The sequence below is a fragment of the Aedes aegypti genome, chromosome 3, assembly GCF_002204515.2.
Source record: "Aedes aegypti strain LVP_AGWG chromosome 3, AaegL5.0 Primary Assembly, whole genome shotgun sequence".
Taxonomy (NCBI): domain Eukaryota; kingdom Metazoa; phylum Arthropoda; class Insecta; order Diptera; family Culicidae; genus Aedes; species Aedes aegypti.
Genome location: NC_035109.1, coordinates 48,785,382 through 48,809,567, shown reverse-complemented (window position 1 = coordinate 48,809,567; position 24,186 = coordinate 48,785,382). Strand labels below are relative to the sequence as shown.

At 36.9% G+C, this 24,186-nt stretch overlaps 2 protein-coding genes across 5 annotated transcripts in view; one reads left to right on the top strand and one right to left on the bottom strand.

Annotated features, from left to right (window-relative positions):
* LOC5570078 (FERM, RhoGEF and pleckstrin domain-containing protein 2) overlaps positions 1–24,186 on the bottom strand; it is a 201,335-nt gene that overhangs the window by 122,135 nt on the left and 55,014 nt on the right. For all 4 annotated transcript variants that reach the window (XM_021849776.1, XM_021849773.1, XM_021849774.1 and 1 more), the window contains one exon: positions 12,007–13,083. In XM_021849776.1, coding sequence (XP_021705468.1) covers positions 12,007–12,216 — 210 coding nt within the window. In that variant the 5' untranslated portion in view covers positions 12,217–13,083. The remainder of the gene's footprint in view (positions 1–12,006; positions 13,084–24,186) is intronic.
* LOC5570076 (seminal metalloprotease 1) lies at positions 20,684–21,950 on the top strand. Its single transcript, XM_001653012.2, has 2 exons — positions 20,684–21,068; positions 21,125–21,950. The coding sequence occupies exons 1-2, from the start codon at positions 20,756–20,758 to the stop codon at positions 21,739–21,741; spliced, it is 930 nt and encodes a 309-aa protein (XP_001653062.1). The 5' UTR covers positions 20,684–20,755; the 3' UTR covers positions 21,742–21,950.

Sequence of the window (24,186 nt, the reverse complement as noted above, 5' to 3'; positions counted from 1 at the left end):
CGTTCGACGAAAAGTTTTCACCGACTGGAGCGGGGATCGAACCCACACTTCGTGGCACAATACGCTCAGACGACTGACGCCGCTAACCGCAAGGCCACGAAGCTCACATTAAGTGTCAATTTTGAATTGCAAGACCAATAAGAAGAGAAATTTGTGAAAGATCTCGAATATTGATGAATTAGTTATTTTTTTTTAAAGAAGAAAATTTCTCTAAGAAATCTTAAATGAATTTTAGGAGAAGTCATTTTATTTTATTTTTTTGGAATGCAAAGATAAATTTAACAAAAATTCTCAAAGAACTCCGTAGAAGATTTTCTCGAGGAATTATTGGGAAAATATCTGTTAAAACGCCTGGAGCGAATACTAAGGGTTCTCAGGAATAATTCGAAATATTTTCTGTGAAAAAAATCTGGTAAAATTGCTGGAGTGATGCAGTTCCTGCCCCCCTTCTGCCTACGCCAATGCCCACATACACGTGTGGTTTATTCGAACTTGAACCAAACAAAGTAGGAGTATGTAAGCTGGGCTCTACTCTGGTAATAGATTCATCCAGATATTGGTTATGGGTCTTATTCGCCCTCCTACGTACAGAACAGATATGCAAACGAGTAAAGGGCTACCACCCGATTATGTTTGCTCTTTGCTGGGATTAGTTGGTCCTTGACTGACTGGGCACATATGATCTCATAACGAAGTTTCGAAGATATCGCCCACCACTCTCGCCAAGTGCGATAAGCGCCCGCAAAGCTATCGCTGTTCAAATATAGTCCGATGATGATAAATATGCGGAGCGGGTATGTGGGTATGTTGATATATATTTTTCAGTCCGTTTCGGGATGCACTGCAATCTTGAGTAAGCAAAAGCTGTTTGGTTTGTTTGGTTTCGATTTTCGTTATGCAATATTTTTTTTATTCGAGAAGAGAGTGAGTCAAACCGACAGATTGCTGTTTGCTCTTCTTTACTACCAAGTTATGCAATCCACTGATTCAGGGCGATTGGAACAGGAAAAAGAATTATTCAAGTGGATTTTATTTGTTATTCTGTAATGTTTAAGTGCTGTGTTTAAGTAGGTTGTTTCAAATACAATAACCTTTTATTTGATTTCTTAACATCCTACTATAGAAATTTCATGGAACTCTTCAAGAATTTTTCAATAAAGTTTAGTAGAGATTTCAGAATTTCTTTAAAGAATCAAAAGTTAATTTTAAGTAATGTTTTCTTGATTGCTTTCATAAAGTACCGTTTGCCCAAAGTTTTCTTTAGGTATTTCGAGATTCTTACAGAACTTCCCCAGGATTCTTTTGGAATTTTCCAGGAGTACTTCCACAAATTTCTTTTCAAAAAGTTGAAAATAGTAGTTTAATGTCGGAAAAAGTGTCTTATTGCCTCTGAAAAAGAGTTGCCAAGTGTTATCTAAGTATAACGACGTGCTACATATGTGAAGCCTAGTGGTAAAGTTCGCAGCTACAAAGCAAAGCTATTCTGAAGGTTATTCTTCTTCTTCTTCTTGGCATGACGTCCTCACTGGGACAGAGCCTGTTTTTCAGCTTAGTTTTCAATGAGCACTTGTACAGTTGTACAGAGAGTTTTCTTTGCCAAAGTTGCCAATTTCGTCGTCATGCTTAGAAGGAGAAGACTTGTTGCATACAGAGTTTATTCAGTAAGACCATGCTGAAGATCGTGGGTTTAGTTGCAAGCCATTTTGCTGAACATTACGGCTTGAAATAAACGTCTGAATTATGTTTGAATTTTTAAACATTCATTTCTCTTGATCCATTCATAATTGCTTATTGTAGCTTTGACATTACAAGATCTGGTTAACATGTATGGAAGTGTTCTTAACATTTCAAGAATTTTACATAATTTTAAGTGAATCCTTCATTTACCTGAGAAAAAATAACGTTGATTCTAGCTGACATAAGGTCTAGCAAAATGTTAGACATCACCATACCGGTTAAAATTGTCAATTCCATACGCGAAACCTACACTTTGTACCAATTATCATTTCACACTCAGAAGAGCAGGGAATCTGTCTCGCAAAGCGACCAAAGCGACAAATGATACCCAAACCCATTCATTATTCGCCCATTTCCCGGCCGGCGTCACACCCTTGATTATCAATGGAGCGGGAAAATTTATGCCATCAACAACCGGCAGTCGATGGTCTTCTACGGTGGATGGAGACACACCCTTTCACATGACCGGTCGCCAAAAGCAACGAAATGAATAGATTTGGAGGAAATTAGCTCCGAGGTAAACATTTCCATCGAATAGAAAGCAAAACTACGCGGTTTAGAAATTGATGACAGTAAAATTCGATGTATGTAATCATGACAAAATCTGTGTCAATTCACCTTACTTTGAAACACTATTTTACATTGATATTCAATAAGGCAATAACCAAAACTTACATTTTTCAAAATATTTGATTATTGACGGAACAAATTCAACCGAGTCAACCTTAGCTACCTTCTGGACCAAATTTATGGTGAAAACTTAATACTTTTCAATTGAACTTTTTACCAGCAGTAAAAGGTGACACAAACACAGCGGTGAAATGTTCTGCTGCGGAAATGAACCATGACGAATGTGGTGTTTGAAATTATGGTTCAATGGAACAATCGATACTTGTAAAACCATTTATTCAATTTCTTTCGAATTTAGAGCTGACATTGATGGCTATGGCTCAATTTATTTTATGCGTTTTTATTAATTCCAGATCTTTGCATAACTGTTAGGGCAAAATGGTCTGAAATGCCACTTTAAGGATTTGTGTTGTTTTCTCCATATTAGATCTACATTTTAACGCCATTCAAAGTCCTACTAGTAACTGTACAATATTTGCTAGCTACCACCATGAAAACATTTCCCAAATTTGAGTTTTTTACAGTTTAAAATCGTGTAGAAAAGTTGGCTGAAAAATGGGCGTGGTTCAAAATGACAGAAAGGATGGGTCAGAATGCCATTTAGTATGGAGAACTAGGAGTAAGCAACCAAGTTTCTCCATGAGTTTGCTCCGTGGTATGGAAACGATTATTCGTTAGTAAAATCATCGGAAAACCTTAATATTTAGGCGAAAAAGTGAAAAATGTTGAATTTCACCGGGAAATAATGTTTCCCTTATTATTATTATTAGTTTCCCTCTTGTGGGAATGATTTGATGAGGTGAGCCATTTTACCCCATCATCGACCATGTTCCCCTACGCATAACCTTTTCTTTGATACGTTGCCGGATTGGAGGCAAGCTTGATAGGGCTAATTTTGAGGACTGCTGGCTTAAACTAAGAAAGATAGCACGCACAAATCATGGCTACTATGTTTTGCTGCATATATACAGTGATGCCTGCAGAACAGCCCAATAGTTATAGCCAAAGTTTTACAACTCATTGAAAAATCAATAACTAATTACTGGATCGTCCGATTTGAAAACAGTCTTCGGCAAAGTTGTAGCTGATGAATGTATCTCACAGTATCAATGTAGCTCCAATCCCCATGAGTACATGGACAAGCACTACAACCGATTGAATGAATTGCTTGCTTTTCCCATAGTAATTCCCATATAAGCTTAAAAACGTTCGTGCAGTCTCAGTTTTCATCCAAAAGAGCTCAAATTTTGGGAGGATAATCAAAATTTGATCTAGAATCGAATGAGCGGTGTGGAGCAAAATCGATTTTGTGAACCACTCTAATATATACATAACAACTTTCGTAATTTAACTTGAAATATTCTGCTAAATACGTTCATGGGTAATGAATCTGCAAATGCTGAACAAATAATTGAAATTCCTTTATTTTCACCTGAATAAAGAAACCGTTTGAAAATTCGCCTACTCTCACCCCTTCGAGGGGGTGACACCGGTTCATACAAACTAAAATTGATATGCAATAAGAATATGTTTTCCACATACATTTCATAGACCTTTCCAATATCCAATTGACTTGATGGACATTAATGTGGGATTTCAAAATAGTAAAACCTTAGCAGTGACAATAAAAAAGGCCTTATTTTCAAGCTTTTTCAATAGTTTTTTTTAAATAACTAGTAGTTTATTAAAAAAAAACTATTGAAAAATAAGGCCTTTTTGAATTGTCACTGCTTTCGGTAATTTGATTTTTTGAGTGTAATCTGTAGATAACTGCAAGGAATACTACATTAAAACTAATGGGAAATTTCAGACTATGCTTTGGACTAATGTTCTCCCTTAGGCCCAATGTCATCCCCAATGACGGTACCGAGAGTGTTTATCTTTAGGGCAAAGGCAGCAATTATGTATTTTTTATATTGTATGAGCCCTAACGCCTCAGTTTACCCCCCCCCTCTGTTTGAAGCATTGCGTAATTTGTTGATGGCGCTCAATAACGGGAACATTTTGAAAGATAGACACTGGTCGACCAAAAGGAGGAAGCAGCACTACGATGAAGGCCTGAATAGAGGAGAGGATTAAGGAAAGGAAGATCAGAGTAATTATTATCACCTACCACAATAAGCGGCGTAGGTTGCCATTTGACAGTTCAGAAGCAGTTTTCTTACCGGCAGAACTATCGATGGCCTCTCAACTCTCCAGAAATTTCCTCAAGAATTTCTCCAGGGTTTCCCCAGGAATTCCTCCAGAGATTCATTCCGATTCTCTTTGCGAATTTATATATTTGAAACGTTTTCAGTTTTCTCTTCAATCAATATGAGAGTATGATTCTAATGACACATTGATTTAAAATTTTGGTTATTGGATCAACCAATCAGCAATGTTTTTTCAACGTGTTCCATGAAAAATGTCACAGATTTATGTAAAAATATAATACACAAAATTGCTTTTCGAATGCGCCATAGAGAGTTTAAATTGGACGTGTAATCACAGAGATGTGGACAAAACACTTTTGTATGTTTTAAGGGGGTGAGCCTAAACTTTTTAATTATGTATAGTAAAAATGATATTACTCTCATTCGTGTCATTAGTGCTATGTTACATGTTTTGATAGATCAAAAAAAATCTTTATCCATTTTTTTTTTTGAAAAATACTTATACATTAGTTCTATCAACAGTCAACTCTCCACAACTCAGTATTGATGGGACCATCGAGTTACAGAACACAAAACCAGTGCAATTGCGATCCAAGGGACCATCGAGGCAGCCATGAAAACCAATTTTTACTATGGTTCTCTAACTCGATATCGAGAAATCTAATATCGAGTATACGGAGTCGAATACATTTCATTATTATTTGTAAATAAATCTAATAATTAAAGGAAAGTGTGCGTGATTGCTAACTGTAACGATACACTGATCATTTGCTCCATGAGAGCAAGGGATCATATCTCTATCTACAAAAAGTCGAAACTAAAGTGTGAGAGCTATTGTTCAATCACCATCCTCACATAACATTGCTGCTTTCGAAGTGCTGTTCGCCGTATTTCACATATCGCAAACGAGTTCCTGAGAAGTTATCTTATCAAAAAAGGTATCGACAGCCACTCATTTTTCCAGGATTTTTCCAGAAATTTCCTCAGGAAATTTATTACGGTAGTCCAAAATGATTTTCTCCGGTGATTTTTCAATGGGTTTTCCTAGGACTATCTCGAAGGTTTTTCTTAGGACTTCTTAACGAATTCAACAAGTAATTTTTCGTGTATCATGTAATTTCATGTGGTATCGCCAAGAATCAATTTCCTCGTGGACTTTCTTTATAGATTTTCTACTTTTCTACTTTATTTTTAGTAGATACTTCCAGGAACTCTTCGATTGATTGCTTTACGCATTCATCATCATTGAAATAGTCCAAGAGATATTGATGAAAGGGTCATTTGGTGAAACGGTCATTTGGCCCGAAACCGTTTAGCTGAATGCCATCTGGCCGAATGGGTCATTTGGCCGAAATATGAAATACAGTCTGGTTAATGCTAATGAGTTGGGTTCAGGAGTGCACATTAGAAGTGCAATAAATTTTTGGTTCATTTGAAGTTCTTGTGTTGTTACAGGACGATTTGTTTTTCGCTATACAAAAAAATCAAGAAAATGTGGGCTTTTATTATATTTAATGCGTGTTCCCCTTTTTTCGAACATATACTGGAGCAATTCTCGCTGAAACCAGGCCGCCATCGGCACCCATCGTTAGAATTCCAATTTTATGTCACTGATCGCTAGTTTTCGATAAAACTTAAGGGTGGTCCTTTCTGTTTTCTCAAATTGGTGGACCCCTCGTACGCCAGCTAGCTGAACAGTTTGCGAAAACGCCCATTTTTTGATAAATCTTGGGTATTTCTTCATATTTCACTTGGAACACATAGCAAACTTAGTGGCATCGTATAGAGAAAGGATATAGCTTTCATTTAAACTTGAAAAAATTTTGGCAGCCATTTTGAATTTGGCCGCCATCTTGAATTTTGTTAGAAAAATCGATTTTTCACCATTAGCGCACCGCTAGTTTTGAATTCTGAGATCACCATCAGAAAGCTGAGGAAAAATTGCGTAAGATAGGCTACAGAAACTAAGTGAGCAAAGGTATTTACCCTATGATATGAACGATTTTCTAAATCATGTTCTACTATTTTGACGTATATGGCGAGTGCAATCAATGCAAACATAATTTTTTGTACAACAAAGAAACAAGTTTTCAATCGTTGGTGTATTATTTGAGACAGATGAAGAATAGGAGTATTAATTTGAGTGAAAAAATCTGGCGGCCATCTTGGATTTTGACGCCATCTTGGTTTTAAGTAGTAGAATGTGTTTTCACTTTCTTAGCACTCAACATGTTGAATTTCAATGCTACCGTTACACTTATTCTTCTTCTTGTTCTTCTTTTTCCTCACGTTACGTTCCTACTGGAACAGAGCCAGCCCTTCAGCTTAACTAGTTTTAAAAACAAATTATCAAATAGGATTTTTAACGCTTATTTGCTACCTGAATGATTCTTCTGCATACCTTCGAGTTGTAAAATAGCATTATTTCTTTCATTTATTTGGTCTAAAACCATTAATACAAATGAACAATCAGTTGAACAGCTGAGATAAGATAAGAAAGATAGAATCTGATTGATTTTTTTAACGGAGGCCTTATAATTCAACATGATGAGCACTGAGATGGTAAAAAATCATGCAACTGCTAAATACCAAGATGGCGTCGAAAACCAAGATTGCAGCCAGTTTTTCTAACCTCGAAATTATACACCTGCCTTTCGGCATTACATCCACATTAGAACAAAACCTGCTTCTCATCATTCAATTTCGCTATTTTTCACATGCATGTTGGGCGGTACTAAAAACGATACCTTATGACTTAGAAAATCAAGGATGTTTTTTGCTTCAAAATTTAAGACTTTCATTATAACTTAATGCACTTTTGCAATATTTTACGTTAGAACTATAGATATTACCACAAGGCTTACTAATGTCCCGACACGCAATCTATAAACTGCATACAATGAACAACAATGCATAGGGTAAAAAAAAATGTTTGTTTAATACCTACAATCAATGTTTTTTGACGGTTTTCATTTATTGAATTTAATTATTCATTATTACTGAATTCAAAGATATGTCGAAGAATTATCCTGTTGTCAGAAATCGCATGAAAAAATAAAATTCCTGTTTAATAACCTGGATTTATAACTATTTATAGCTGAGTATCAGGCTCGGTTCCAGTAGGGACGTAACGTCAGTAAAATGAAGAATAATAAGAAGAAGAGAATATGTAACCTTTTTTATTGGTAGCCTCTAAATACGACATGCTGAGTGCTATCAAGGTAAAAAAATAATTCTACTACCTAAAATCAAGATGGCTGCCAGATTTTTTCACTATAAATAATATTCTTATTCTTTACTCGACTCGAATAAAACACCAAAGGTTGAAAACTTGTTTCTTTGTTGTACAAAAAATGATATTTGTATTGATTGCACTCGCCATATACGTCAAAATCGTATAACATGATTTAGAAAATCGTACATTTCATAGGGTAAATACCATTGCTCACTTAGTTTCTGTAGCCTATCTTACGCAATTTTTCCTCAGCTTTCTGATGGTGATCTCAGAATTCAAAACTAGCGATGCGCAAATGGTGAAAAATCGATTTTTCTAACAAAATTCAAGATGGCGGCCAAATTCAAAATAGCCGCCAAAATTTTTCCAAGTTTAAATGGAAGCTATATCCTTTCTCTATACGATGCCACTAAGTTTGCTATGTGTTCCAAGTGAAATATGAAGAAATACCCAAGATTTATCAAAAAATGGGCGTTTTCGCAAACTGTTCAGCTAGCTGGCGTACGAGGGGTCCACCAATTTGAGAAAACAGAAAGGACCACCCTTAAGTTTTATCGAAAACTAGCGATCAGTGACATAAAATTGGAATTCTAACGATGGGTGCCGATGGCGGCCTGGTTTCAGCGAGAATTTCTCACTGGTCTTTCGAGTAATTCTGTCATGATTAATATTTGCGTTATAGCTGTTGTGATTGTCATAAGGAAATTGTCCTTCTATTGACCATAAGCTGTTCTTTTAAGACAAAAGGATCTGTATATCCTGAGCAGACATTCCCCTTTTAGTGCGACTACAGCTATAGTGATTTTTTTTACAGCCGTTTTGCTTTAAATCGTTGCAAAATATTGTTTGAAGCCATTTATCTAAATACCATTAATTTACTGCTCTATTTTGTTAAAAAAAATGTTTAAAATAAATAATTTTGCTTAAAATTCAAGCAATCTTACACTTATAGACCTATTGTTCCTACGGTAGCACTATTAAGAGAAACTGTTTTTTTTTTATAAAAAAAATTAATGAATTAAGAACTTTTTTACAGCAATTGAAAGCTTTTGATTCATTATTAAAGTAAAAATATGAAATTATTTTCGTAATAATACGATTTTGATTTGTGTTTTGGTTACGCCTTGAAGTGGCACAAGCTATATTAAATATGAAAAACATGAATTTTCATAGTTTTATATTTTTTTCACAAAACTAAGATAAAAAGCTTTCAGATGACGAACAAATATTGCAACTGACTTTATTTTATCCGAATATTTGTTCTTAGTTTATGCGTCCATTGGTACACCGATCCTACTGAATTTTTAATTATTGTTTACTGTCGAATTAAAAATGCTTCTTTGGCAATGATGTCGTTTTCCTAGGTGACTGTCCAAAGTGTGTTCCACGTTATATCCTGTTCACTGCACGCTTCTCATTTGAGCCGTAGAACAAGTCGGAGAATGTTCACTGTTTGACCGTAGTAAAAAATCAAACATAATTTTGAGTGTTGTTTAAATTGAGCAGTTTGGTCATTCTGTCTTAATACTTGCACACATTTATAGATACTATATATGAGCAATTTTTCGTTTCACATGTCGTCTACAATCCTAACGGTAAGATTAATTGACAAAGTTGAGCCCGTATGGGCCCAGATAGCCGTAGCGGTAAACGCGCAGCTATTCAGCATGACCATGACCAAGCTGAGGGTCGTGGGTTCGAATCCCACCGGTCGAGGATCTTTTCGGGTTGGAAATTTTCTCGACTTCCCAGGGCATAGAGTATCTTCATACCTGCCACACGATATACACATGCAAAAATTGTCATTGGCAAAGTAAGCTCTCAGTTAATAACTGTGGAAGTGCTCATAAGAACACTAAGCTGAGAAGCAGGCTCTGTCCCAGTGGGAACGTAACGCCAGAAAGAAGAAGTGGTGCTCAGTTTCTCCCAGAGTAGCATGAATCTGAAAAATGAAGAATAAGAAAGTCGTAAGCGGCCATACTACAGGAATTATTTCACTAATTTCTCTGAGCACCGCTAGAGACATCGAATTCACACAGAAACAAGTAAATTGATGGATCAGAGATCATTGAAAGAAAATTAAAAATCGGTTCACAGGGCGCTGAAAACCAGTTATACTTGAAAATTTAGATCCCACTTTTTCCTATCATGGTATTTGGTTTAATTATCTCTAGATGTATGATATTCTTATATATTCCAACAATCTCCAATCATACCGAGTTCACCAATGTGATCTGTGATTGATTAGATCAGCAGCCTTTAATCAATTGAGTAATCCAATACCGATTTATTGGGTGATATGAATAAAAAACTTTGAACTTTACTACATGTAGCATCTACTCAAAAACAAAATCCACAAAATTTACTACACTTTTGGTATGAATAAAAAACTTTTCGAACATGTAGTACTTACTACTTTCGAACATGAGCAGTGACTGAAGATGCACGTTAAGAAATTTCCATTCAGAGTGCAGAGTGATTCTGCACGTAAAGAACAATCTATTCAGAGTGACGCCTAAAATTAATACAATCATGCATATGAAAAAAATGCATGGAATCTAATCGATTACGCGACAATTTGCACAAATCATGAAGGTGCTGTTATTTGACAAAATTTGTAGTGTAATTTTGCGATTAGTCTGGTATTCTCTTTATGTCTATGATTTTATGATGATGGTACATCAAAGAATTTTCTGGGTGGTTTTCGGCCTTCGCCAACGCCAGTGATTGATGATTTTTTAAATACTAGCTTAACATCTATGAAGAGATCTTGAGATTACAGCTATCAAATTTGGAACCACATATTTTCTAGCACCAGTACTGAGATTCTGGTGAAATTGCGGTAGAATTTTGATGCTCCCCGTGTGTTTTCTTAACAGCATGTTGAATTCCGGAAGTTCTAAGTGTTTCTGCGATATTCTCGTTATTTTGGTGGGGTTTCTGATAGTATCCTTGTAATGTCTAGAACTTAGAATGTCGAGATTTTTATGGGAATTGTAGTGATTCCATTGGTAGTCGTTAGAATTCAATGAAGATCTCCCCTAAAACACCAGGGTTCCCTTTGAAATTATCAAAATTCTTGTCGATTTCACAAAAAAATCCATTGAAATCTATAAAATATTTACCGACATTCAAATCGTTTATATTAAAGCTTTGCTTTGAAATTCCAACGGAACTGGAGATCAACGGAATCTTAAAGGTTTTTACAATAATTACGATTGATTTTCAGAATTACAAATATTCACACAATAATTCGCAGGAATCCCACCGCAATCTCATAGATTCTTACAGAAATACCGTCTCAAAGATACCCACAGAATTCCAAGAGATTAATATTCGGAATCCCATTCCCACCCCAATTCTAGAGTTTTTACCAGATTTCTAATATTTCCGCAATATTCCTAGAATGGTATTTAAACTTCCAGAATTATCATAAAAAATCCGACATCCCTATCGGAATTCCAAAGTTCCTACAGGAATTCCGGAATTCAAAAGGAAATCTTAGATGTCAGAGTTTACAAGTAAAATTCCAAATTACATTATAAATATCTCAATTCCTACCGACATCCTAAAATTCCTAGAAAATAACATAATTATCGTAAAGCCAGAATTCACACGGATATTACAAATTGCTACTGCCGGTAATCTTACCGGAATCTCAGCATTGGCGGGGCGAATGTTTTCGTAACCTCAGAATTCCTAAGCAAAACTCAAAATACCTTCCAAAATATCTAAACTCATCGTTTTCCCATGATTTTTACTCAAAAGTAAATTATTCCATTCAATTCCGCAATCTTAAAGCATGTGTAGCAACCTCTGAAGCTAACTACCAGTAGCTTTGTAGTAAATGCTACCTTTATTCATAGCAATGCGTAGTTTGTAGTATGTTCGAAAGGTGTAGAAAGGAAAATGACACAAACATGTTCCACTCGTGTTCCACATGTAGCGTTTACTACCGAGAATGTAGTAAACTCAACTTTACTACATTTTATTCATACGGCCCATTGTCTGTTTTTCAAGAAGAGCCGTTTACTTGGAAATGAACATTCTTGAACAATGGTGCAAGAATAAAGGAAACACCCTTCATAGTGTTACGTTGACCTTAAATATTCAGCATAACTATAAGTTTGCTGTAGTTTGGGTTAGAAAGGTGTCAAAAGTAATAGTTTTGCGTATTCTTATTATTATTGAGAGATCTTAGAAAATACAGATTTGAACAGTTAACAGTTGATAAACCCTAACCAAACTCACCTGAACCTGGAACATGGTGACGGTGTCGTCCAGCATCTGGATCCGCACGGCCAGTTTCTTGCCGCCGCGGGTGTGTGACGCTGAAATGCTCCCGTCTACCCCGGATGGTGTACTGAGTGAGTGAATCATCCTGGTGCCGGACAACGTTCCCACACCACCAGTACTGCCTCCTCCAACAGCCGACGACGGTCCCATCGAATCCAGTGACATGATGAATTCTTGAGTATCGCGTGCTGCGTGTGTCGCTTCTTATTTCACTACGTTCGTCAAGATTTGGCACACAGATTGTTGTTTGATGCTATTGCATGTGACTTTCTTTTTCTTCTTGATGTTTGATCTCTTTTTCAGCTTATGTAGATCTTCTTATGCTTTACACTTTTCACACAAATACGAACATTCACTGAGTGGAACCAAATATGACTAAAACAGATAACGTAAACCCAAAGTAAATCAACAAACGCACATCATTGCGCGCCACTTCACTACTGGTATATTAACTCGCGACTAAAACCGGCTGATCACATCTGGCCTTACATGCTTTGCTTTCTTTCCAACGCTTCCCGGGAATCGCTTTATTCACTGCCACCAACTGCTTCGTCTGCTTTCGCTATTACACTGATGCCCTTCATTGCCTTCAGGAACTGCACTCGCGCACTCTTCATTAATATTGCTTACAGCTTAGAACAAAACTCAAACAAGCGTAGCCGGTACTATTGAACTCGTAAATCGATCTTCATCTGGTGGAACTGGTTAAAATATACGCTCTTATACTCTGCCTCCAACACGCACATAAACTATATATTCTTTCATTGACTAATTTCACGCAATATTTCTTCACACGCACTACACACTCTACGCTTGGCTTCCCTATAAATCTAAACAATTATTTCAACAAATCAACAATTTTTCTTCGATCTGCAGCTGCTGTTTCTTAGCGGATCTTCTGCTATCTGCTGAAGACGATGACGCGCATTCATCCACCGGATTCAGAAGCCGCGCGCGCGTTCGATATCTTTCGACGGTTTCGTATGTTCGGTTCGTTCGTCCGAAGGGTGTGGCTCATCAATCGATTCGAATCTGAAATGGCAGAAGCAGAATAGAGATGGACGCATTAGATCATTTGAGCGATAAATAACAACACACCAACCACCTCTGCCTGGCGGATTGAAGTAAATTAATTAGCCATTGAGATAAACAGAAAATTGTACGGCTCTGCCGCAGAGTTCCGTGTGATTAGGTTGGTAAGAAGAATGATGATGAGTTTGGTGCGGAAGACAGAGAGATCATCGACATTCCACCTCGGTTCACTGGATGGATTGAAATTTATGGAGATCTTTAAGCCCCCAAAAGTAGATTTGTAGCCCTAATTTGAGCTTAATTGGAGGTCATCAATATTGGGCCTTTTGTGTTCTGCGCCGAACAGTTCCGCTTCAGACTAAACTAGAGTCTATCAAATTGTAATTTATTGATGTTTGGCAGTGGTGCCAACATTAATAACAATAGAGAAGTAGGTCATTTTCCTCCTTCAGTTACTCGGTTCATGAAATAATCTCGTTCCACTGTTGGCAGCTGCTCGGAAAAGTCATTAATCAACGGGTCCCCTCCGTGCATTCTTTTTTTTTTTTGTTCTGAAGCTCGCGACCTTGTCCTTTTTTCTGTTTTGGGGATTTTAATTAACTTGTCGTGTTACGCGTGATGCAATCAACAATAAGGAACATGAAAAGCGCCTTTTGTCACTGAGGAATTATGCACCGTAACAAGGGTCAAATTTGGAAAAAAAAGTTCATAACAAATTGATTTTAAATTTCATTTGAATTCTATATGTATGGAACTTTAGGAGATCTAACTTGCAGAGAAATGAGACTAGAGTTATAGCTTCACGAGTCGTTGTTCCAAGTCTCGAGATTGAATCATGGAACCAGAATAAAAACGAAATAGGAACCGATCGCGCAGAAGCGAGGATAGGTTTGGCTTGACGATTGATTTCACAAAAATGAAGTACATGGTTGCAGGTAGGCCTAGTTGTTGAGGTGCTGGTATAGTATTTGATGGGGATATGTTTGAAGCTGGCTGTTTAAAATTCTTTTTTTTATTAGTGTTGTTTGCTATACATAAATAGGACCTGGTGTAGTGGTTAGAACACACGCCTCTCACGCCGTGGATCTCGGATCCAGGGTTTCCATGGCTAAAAATCTCGTCAATAAAGACAGAAAAAAAATATTTTTATATATATAAAATTTACTAGAAAACTATTTAGGGTTTCCACTAAATAATCAGATAAAATCCAACGGAAATTCTTTCCAAAATTGCATCAGCATTTGCATTAAGGATAACACCAGTATTACTTAAGTATTTTCTTCATGAATTTATATAAAAAAATACAATATGAACGAGTTGTGCCTAGACAAATCCTTGTTCAAAAAATTAGAAACCTTAATTTTGATACTTTCAAAGATTCAAAATGATGCCTACTCAGGGATTGAATCATGAAAAAAATGAGAGAACTTCTCACTTATCGCTTTTTGCAACAATCATGATTTGCAGCACATCATGGAAGCTTGTTGATTGTGTACTGCTACAGCTCTGATTATATCGGGGAATAGCAGTGCATGATAAAACCCCTCTGAGCAAGTTCCAAACCTTGGATTGTTTATCGTGTCAGTAAAATAAAACACCTACCCTCCATGATAAACAAGAGAGAAAAAAGAACTTTATCATCCCCTCTCCTTGGGGCTCTCGTTCGGTGCTCTTACAACTTGCGATACGTTGCCTATCATGGACCGCTACAGATGGGATGTTTTTCTTCGCTTGCTTTGATTGTGCTTCTAAATTATGTGAGAGTATTGTTTATCATGCCAGTAAAGTAAAACACAAACCTTCAATGGTAAATGTATGAGAAAAATAGGTTTTATCATCGCTCTCTTTTTGGGACTCTCCTTCGCTGCTGCTGTTTATCAAGCTTGTTACAACGTGCGAAACATTGCCGATCATGGACCGATACAGATGCGATGTTTCTCTTCTCTTGCTTTGAACATGCTTCAAAATCATTTGAGAACTAATTCTGCGATGTCTGGAAAATAAGCTTTGGAATTTGATGGAAAACTTCTACACTGAGAACAGCGAAGCGGTTGAATAAACTTTATCAGAAGGTTAAAATAAATACACAACGCCACTTGATTTGTGCAGGCTAAATTCACATTTATTTCAAGTATTTTGTGCATTCAATTACCATGGCAACATTTTGACAGTAATAATTACTATATCATAGTTAAAAGCTTGCAGTAGGTCAGAATCGAAGCGAGGATCTTGCGATTGTTAAGCGCGAACGACTAATGATACAGTTGGATTGAGAGGGAACAAAACGCAAATAAAAGGCGTTCATGATAGCTCAATCGTGGTTGGAATAGTAAATTTAAAAACTTATTCATGGTTCATGTGAAGGAATAAGTTCATAGCTTTTTTCATTGTTATGTATTTCTAGGGCTGGTAGCGACTAAGTAACCAAAAATACGAACTTTAGAGACCTGATGCCTGAAACAAAAAGAAACCAAAAAGAGACTCAACAAGAACCAAAAAAGGCCGAACAGGAACCATTAACCGTAAATTAGAATTTATATAATTAGTATTTTTTAATTCCTCACTGTACTACAGTGAAATCTCCATGAGTGGATATTGAAGGGACCATCGACTCATGGAAATATCGAGTCATGGAACTGCAATCCTTTGAAAAGCTATCTCTAGAGACCATCATAGTAACCATGAAATTTGGTTTTCAGTATGGTTCCATGAGTCGATTTCGAGTCATGGAACATCGACACATGGAGGTATGACAGTACAAATTTTTTTTTTTTTAATTTTTTTAAGTAAATTTATGTATTTGGACAAAGTTTCCTCCAAATAATATTTCGAAGATTTGTTCAAAAGTGCATTTGGTAAATCTTTTACAGATTTCCTAGGAAATCCTTCCAAAAATGTTGTTCAAAATACTTTTAGGAATTCAACCTTGAGTATTTCCAAGGATAACCCTGGAAATTCGTCCGGAGGTTCCACCAGGAATTCCTCCAAAGATTAATTTGATAAATTTCTCAAGAAAGCCTTAAAGTACCCAAGAATTTATCGACTTTTTCAGGATTTCCTGATTTTTCTAGGCAATCTTTTAGAACTTGACTAGTTATTTAAGTATACCTTTCAGACATTGCAGAATTCGCTCTCATTTCAGTATGAAGCACATTCACAGCAAGCAAAGCATCCCATCTATTGCTGTCCACGATCGTCAATGTATCGTAAGTTGTAACAAGTCTGAGAAATGGAAGCAGCGAACGAGAGCCCCAAAGAGAGAGCGATGATAAAATCCATTTTCGCTTTTCGCTTGTTTACCGTTGGGTGTTTTACTTTACTGGCACGATAAACTATCTAGGAACTTCCAATAGCAATAGTGTCCCCCAGGTCTGGAGCATGTTTTATCATGTACTACTATCCCCCCAATCTCATCAAAGTGATAGCAGTATACGATAAACAGTCTCTCATAATGTGCAGCTTATTATGAAAGTTACAGAGAGCGATACGCGAGAGATTCTTGCAATTTTTTTGGTTTCAATCCCTGAAACCTTTAGAAATTGAAAAGACACCAATAAATTCTTCCAGTGAACGATTTGTCCTTTGAAGGTCAGTGATGGAAATGTTCCGATCATCAAGCACCTCACGAGTGTAAATCAACGCAAAACAAACATGACAGACTCGCGAACAGGAGTCGCGTGAGTAAGTTCGTACCCACCTTTTCGGGAGAACATACCAAAAGAAATAGCCAAAGGTTCGCGAACATTTACTCGCGAGTAACCGAATAATATATCATATACTTTTGACAGACAAGTCAATTGTGTATCCATCAAATCGACAGTAAACTACCAGTTTGTAGTCAAACACCCTTGAAAACCAGAAATCATGGAGAGGAAATAGTTTTTTTTTTCCAAAAGTGTAATTGACTCTGAATAGCTCCAATGACGCTCACGAATCACTTTAGCCTGGTTCACTTACGAGCACGACAGACGCGAATAAATTAGCACTCTGATGCTCACGAGCATTTTGTCTTGTTTTTTGTTCCAGTTCAGGAGATATGTTCGCAACTTTCCATCACTGTTGAAAGTAGCACTACACTAGAAAACCGCTTGCAACGCTCAGTGGCACAGTTCAAATACGTTCCCCACGATAAGTTTTCCGGACTGCAGTGGGAATCGAACCCACACTCCTTGGATCGATGTGGCTCATGCTTGCTAACCCTAACCGCACGGCCACTGAGTCCACAGAACCTTAAACAATTCTTCACCAAAAAATAAGAAACCTCAATTCTAAATTACTTTAGCGGTTGCTCCTAAGAATCCTCCAGGGTTAAATCCAGAAATCCTTTGAGGAAGTCCTGGTGGTATTTCTAAATAAAATCTCAAAGCAATCTTTGATGAAATTTCTTTGAAATGGAAATTCCTGATAAACTCCTGTGAGGATCTCGGAAGAACTGCAGGACTCTTGAAGATATTCTAGATGAATGAATAAGATTATATTTGAAAAAAAATATCGAAACATCGGACGGAATCCCTGAAGAGATATGTGAAAGCTTAAATAATAGCTGAAGTATTTGCTAGTGTGGAAATTTAAATTAAATTTTGAAAAATTAATGAAGATATAACTTGATACTTTAGAAATATTTGCAAGATATGCAGGAATAATCCAAGGATGGAATGCTGTAGGAATTGTTGAGCATCTGGAGAATTTTGATTGAGGAAGGAATACCTGGAAGACAATAATAATAATCTGGGAATAATCACTGGAGGAGTCTTTGGATCAAAACCTGGGACAGACTGTGGTTGAATTTGCGAAGTACATAGGAGATCTAGCTGAACTTTTTGTACGGTTTCCTAGTTGAATCTCAAAACGAATTTGTTCAAAATTTCATAAATAAACCTTTACGGATTTTCTTTGAGGAATTCCTGCAGGAATGTTAAGAAAATCTTCTAGAGTGACAAGTGAAAGAATTTTTCGAAAATTCTGTGGAGGAGATAATGGCATTGCCCATGGAAAAATATTGAGAGGATATCCTGTGAATGTAACAGGATGTAGTAGCGCTGGAGTGCTCAATATTTTTGGTGCAAATGCTGGAGAAATTTCTCTAAGAACCCATTGAAAATCACTACCGGAATTCCTGGACGGATTCATTAGAAAATTTGTAGAGGAGATAGGAGGCATTTCGGTAGAGAACAATGAAGGAGTAACTGAAAGTGATCCAGAAGAAATTACTAGCAGAGTTCCTGAAGTTTTTCCCGAGGAATCTGAAAATAAATTTTAAAGAATTGGTTGAATATTTGAATACCTCTGAAGGTTTCACTGAAAGCTTTAGATTCTTCACCAGGATTCATTCTGAGCAGGAAAAGAAAATAAGTGACTTTAAACTTTAGACATCTTTTTGGTTAAAAAATTTGACCCAGGATTGAAAACATAGACTTGCTTTTGAATAGTGACCAAGTTTCTAAAAAGAGGCTTGCTTTCAGGTCTGGGATTCGAAGACTGCAGAATGAATCAATAGATGAAACGTTGAGAAAACAGGTTAAAAGTGAAAGCAAAGTATTTGCAGAAATTGCTTAAGAAATAATAATAGTAATAAAATCAGCTGACATAATTGGATCCTAAAATTTTTGATAAAATCTTGTTTTTATCAAAAAATTTGATAGAGCGTGTTTTACTTCTATTTCGGTAATTTTTCCCGCAAAAATATCGGCTATATCGTGTTTAAATTGTATTTCTATAAATAGGTCCAAATTAGAACCTTGACACTTTTGATCATGTTTGACGTTCACTAAGTCGAAAAAAACGCCAAACAAAATACATCCGAAATTTGAGTTTAAACCAAGGAATTTGACAAAATCACAAAAAAAACGGAAAACATTGTTTTTTGGACTTGAATCAACGAAAAATATTTAAAAATTAAGTAAACATGTGTTTCTGGTCTAAACCGAAGCGTTTGGTACTGAAATTGGGATAGGGTTTTAGGACTCTATTGTTGAACATAATCACATTCGATTATATCAATTTAAAAACAAATCGGTTACCATCAATTTAAAAAAATATTTCGCTCAAAACCATAAACGGAGTCACTCGAAGAAGAAAATAACAAACCATTTTCGGGCAGCTAAACATAACATTGATAGCTTTTTCAGCGTGATAGGATGACTGAAAGGTAACGACTTTCACCACTGTTTTAATCCCATAAGAATTTCCACATCTTTTCTTGTTAATTTTCTAAATTGGTTCTATACCCAGCCAACAAATATGTTCACATAACTGAGACTGCAACTCAATTTGATTTGGCGCTCACTATGACCTCGTATATGACTGTGTGTTGCAGTGTATATGACTTATTTTTTACAAACAAAGAAAATATAAACAGAAAAAAAATCAACAGACAAGCCTCGAACTTCTGACCAGTCGATCAGAACTCGGACACGTTACCACTAGTCGTTACTAAAGGAAATGGTCTTTTAGAAAATATGAATGCAATACTGTAGACTATCGTGTTTTGATGTTACCGAACTTAATTTTCATTTTGCAAAAAAATAAGCCAGTGCAACACTGAAAGTTTCATGTTTCTATCGAATTAACGACTGCAAATAAAACGAAGTGCAGCTTTTTATTGAAGAGATCGTACAAAAAAACTTATGCATAGTAATGTCATCGTATTTCTGTCAGACGGAGCTGTTCTTTTAACTGTTTTTTATGTTCATGAACACAAGGTTTTTCGTTTTATGTTGTGTTCGGTGATGTTTAGTCTTCCCCTGTATGATTTTAAATCTATGTACATCAGATGAACTTATATGTAATCTCACATTGATGATTATAATAGAGTCATACCAAGTTAAAAATAAATTGTAATGGAATGACAGTTTGAAGCTCCATTGTCGGTCAGATTAAATTGAAATTCTATAAGATGCAAATTCAGGTCAAATGATATTGATGATTTCGTTAATGATTTGAATCAATTAAATTTTGCATCATATCCAATTTCAACGAAAACTGCACACTTATACAATTTGATCTGGTTTGCTAGGTAGATTAAATACAACTTCAAGTTTCTACAACCTCCAGCTGTTTTTGAAGTTTAAGATACAGGCTAAATGGGGTATTGAAAAGACGATTAAAATGCAGTACAAAGTACTGCAGATTAGTTCGAGATGGCCGGTATGCAGGATTTTGATAGATTTCGGTTTTAGTTGTCTGCTCAAGTCGAGTATAAAGTATTATTTGGTGAGCTCGTTTCATGTTATTATTTCCAATTTGTAAAATGAGTACCTCTAGCTCACATTTTTATCATGACTTCGACGAATGTAACATTTGTGCAAAGTTGTCAGTCGCAATATTGCTTTATTCACAATCCGATGTGTTACAACTTCACCCAACGTAACGGTCATCAACCCTCTCATTGGTATGCAGTGCCACACGCAATTAATTACACCTTTTATCGTTGTCCGGAAGTGTTCCGCTAAAGTAAAAAGTTCTGCTAGCATTCCGTTGCCCCATCAGAAACAGCGGGGTATTGGCCGCATTCTGGAGCAGCACTGGTTGATAAGAATGCGATGACAAAAGCTGTGCGCATCCCTGCTGCGTACCCTATGAATAGAGCAAATGAAACTTCATCGAATAGGTGCTTTATAAGCAAGTTCTGCGGAACTCAGTATAGATCGACTTCTTCAACAGTACGCACAAAATGGTGTCGACGTCGCTTCTGTGGATTGGATTAGTGGTGTTTGTCTGTTTAGGAAGCTGCTACCAAGATACGGATCGTCCTCCGAATCCGAAACATGGTAGCGGACAGACACACAGTGAAACTGAACGGTCTCGCATAGCGATTCAAATCGAGGAACTATCTGATGACGAAGACGTCAATCCTTGGGAACTCAGTGGACTCTTCGAAGGAGATATGCTTCTGGAGTCACACAATGCTCGCAATGGGATATTGAACGACACTATGCGATGGCCCAACGCAACCGTGCCTTATTACATCGAGGATGAAGACTTCAGTGAGTTTTTACTGCTGTTCTGAACTATGTGAAGTGATAATTATTTATGATTTTAGCTGATGAACAAGAGTTAGTGATATTGCGGGCCCTCAAAGAGTATCACAACAAAACGTGTATCAAATTTCGGCCGTACCATAAGAGTGACGCCAACTGGGTAGTCTTCCGATCGAACGGCAGCGGCTGCTGGTCCAGCGTTGGAATGCAATCCGAAGGTCAAACTGTGAATCTCCAGTCTCCAGGATGTATCAAACATGGAGTGGTAGTTCACGAATTGTTACACGCATTGGGATTCTTCCATCAGCAAAGCGCCTCAAACAGGGACGACTATGTGAAGATTCTCTGGGACAATATTGAACCTGGTCATGAGCACAACTTCAACAAGTACAACGACAGTGTGGTGACTAGCTACGGTGTGGAATACGACTACGGCAGTGTGATGCACTACAGTGGTAAGGCATTTTCGAAAAATCAACAACCAACCATCGAAGCCTTGCAGCCGAATGTAACGCTGGGACAGCGTAAAGGACTCAGCGATAAGGACGTCACTAAACTGGACCAGATGTACCAGAGTCGTTGCGTTCAGCGTACCGATCCGGGCGATGCCGAGTCTCCAGGTTTTCTGGACCAGTTAAACTCCGTGCTCGGTTTCGCCACTAACAATATGCTACCGTAGGAAGACGCAGATGAACGCAGTGAAAGTCATTTCAATCACAATAAAAATTTACGACGCGACGACGACGACGACATCAATTTGCTGTTATTACTTATACCTTGCAGTCGCTGTAGCCGCTATTCACTGGTAGTCGGTATTCCATCCACATCTGCCAATAAATTTAATCAGCTCCGGGGCCGCATGTGCAGACCAACCTGTGTGTAGATATATATGCACTACAAAGTTTATTTATGGCCAACACGGCGAAGGGAGGATGTCTTGTACAAGCATCGTCGAAATTGCAATCCAATCCATCATTCTCGGTTGACATTGTCAAGCCCACATCACCACAGTCAGTGGGAGGAATTGTTCATCCAGGAAAATTAGTTTAGAAAACACGGCGGAAGATATAAACTGCTTTATCATCTTCTGTGTTAACTTTTAACGAGCATCGAATTGGAAATTGAACACGGTAATTCTATAACGATTGCCACTATCTCAGTAATTTTAAAGTTTTGTTTTAAAAAATTGCATGGGAAATTAGCCAAAGTTCATAAGCGTAGTCAGGGAGGGAACAGGGGCTGATGGGATTTACTTGAGAAACCTCAAGGGCAGTTCCGTCAGATTGAATCCCTGGAAGAATTTGTTGGAAAATTCTTGAGGAATCGTTGCAGAAACTCAAGGATGAACCTCTGAAGCAATTCCGGAAGGAATCTGTAGAGGAACTTTTAATGAAACCCTTGGGGAACTTTTCGAGGTAACCTCCATTGAACTTCTACAAGGATATCTGTATGTATTCTTAGACGTTGCTCTTGAGAAGGTCTAGAAGTATTCCTTGATTACGAAATACGAAATCGTGATTACGCGAGGAACATTGGAGGAATTACTGGAAAATTATTGTTGATATTACTGAGGAAATTCCAAGTAAACCTCCTGCAAAAATTTTTTGAGGAGTTCTTGGAAGGAACTAAATTTGATTATCATATCATGATTTCAAAAAAAAAAAAAAAAAAAAGCAATGTAGAGCTATCCATAAGAACTCTCCGTAAAAAATCCCTGTAAAATTCTTGACGAAACCCCTTAAAGAATATCAGGATATTTTATTAATCCTGGATGAAACCTCTAAATCTTAATATTTTTGGCTCAAAATTTATTTTAGTTTAGTTTTTTTCTTTTAGTGTGATTTGAATTCAAAAAAACACACGAATTTTCGGTTTTGAGAACTTTTGAAAAATAAGCCACACATACCAAAGTGGAGGCCATATACACTAGAGATGGGCGACTCACTCACGAATCATTCAAAAGAGTTGACTCTCGGAAATTAGTGAACGAATCACGGTTCCTTTCAATAGAGTCATGATTCATTTGCACCGAATATTTTGAAAGAGGGCTTAAACATTTGTTAGGAATCATATTTCCGAGTTTGAATTATCATAGTCAAACAATTAGGACATGTTTAAATAAATGCTGTACAAAAAATATTCTCATTCAAAAATTTTACAAGTTATACTTTGTGTTTCTTGTGTAAAATACATCATTTATTTTTGGTTTTATAAAATGAGTCACCGAATCGAACAAAAGAGTCGATTCACTTTTGTGAGTGATTTACCTACGATTCGCTCTCAAAATTTGATCATTTTGCCCATCTCTAATATACACTAGCCTGGGACACGGTTATATGAAAAAAAAAAATAGATTCTCGCTCCACTTCACTTTTTGGTTGCATTTGGGCCCCATAACAACTGTGCAAAATTTCAGCTCTATCAGAGAAACTATATTTTAGCGCCAGCCGTTCAAAGTTTGTATAGGATTTACTATGGGAAAACCTACTTTTGCAAAGAAAAATCGCCAGAGGTCGCCTAATGTCCTCTATAAAAATTCTGAACACAGATCTCGATAGGTATTTCTACGATGAACAACATTGCAAAAGATTGCAAATCAATCCGATGCTTGTGAAAAAAGTTAATAAGCATAGACTATTCGAAAATTTTGCCAGATTTTGTTGCTATTGTTACTCCTTTACGTGTCAATCAACGCTGCCTTGCCAATAGGTTTTCATTGAATAACTTTTTACACAAATGTCGGATTGTTTCGCGGTCTTCGGCAATATTCTTCATCGTAAAAATACCTATCGGACTCTATGACACTACCCCGAACGCCACTACCCCGAATGCCATTACCCCGAACGCCATTACCCCGAAAGCCATTACCCCGAATGGGTCACTACCCCGAACGCCATTACCCCGAATGCATAACATTTTGAGACTTATTCAAGTTAGAGAGTGGGGAGATAGTTGTACGATTCCTTATGAGTATTTAACGAGTTTGGCTCAGCAATGTATTTTTTAAATATTAGATGATAAAAAGCAACTAGTTTTTCAGCAAATAATTTTTACATACTATGTTTTTTGGATTTGTCCTCTAATTTTAATGAGATTCACACAGCCACATTGTAATGCTCTGAAG

Coding starts and splice junctions, on each gene's coding strand:
- LOC5570076 (XM_001653012.2), top strand. CDS start 20,756: ATGGTGTCGACGTCGCTTCTGTGGATTGGATTAGTGGTGTTTGTCTGT. Junction 21,069..21,124: donor CATCGAGGATGAAGACTTCA/GTGAGTTTTTAC, acceptor TTATGATTTTAG/CTGATGAACAAGAGTTAGTG.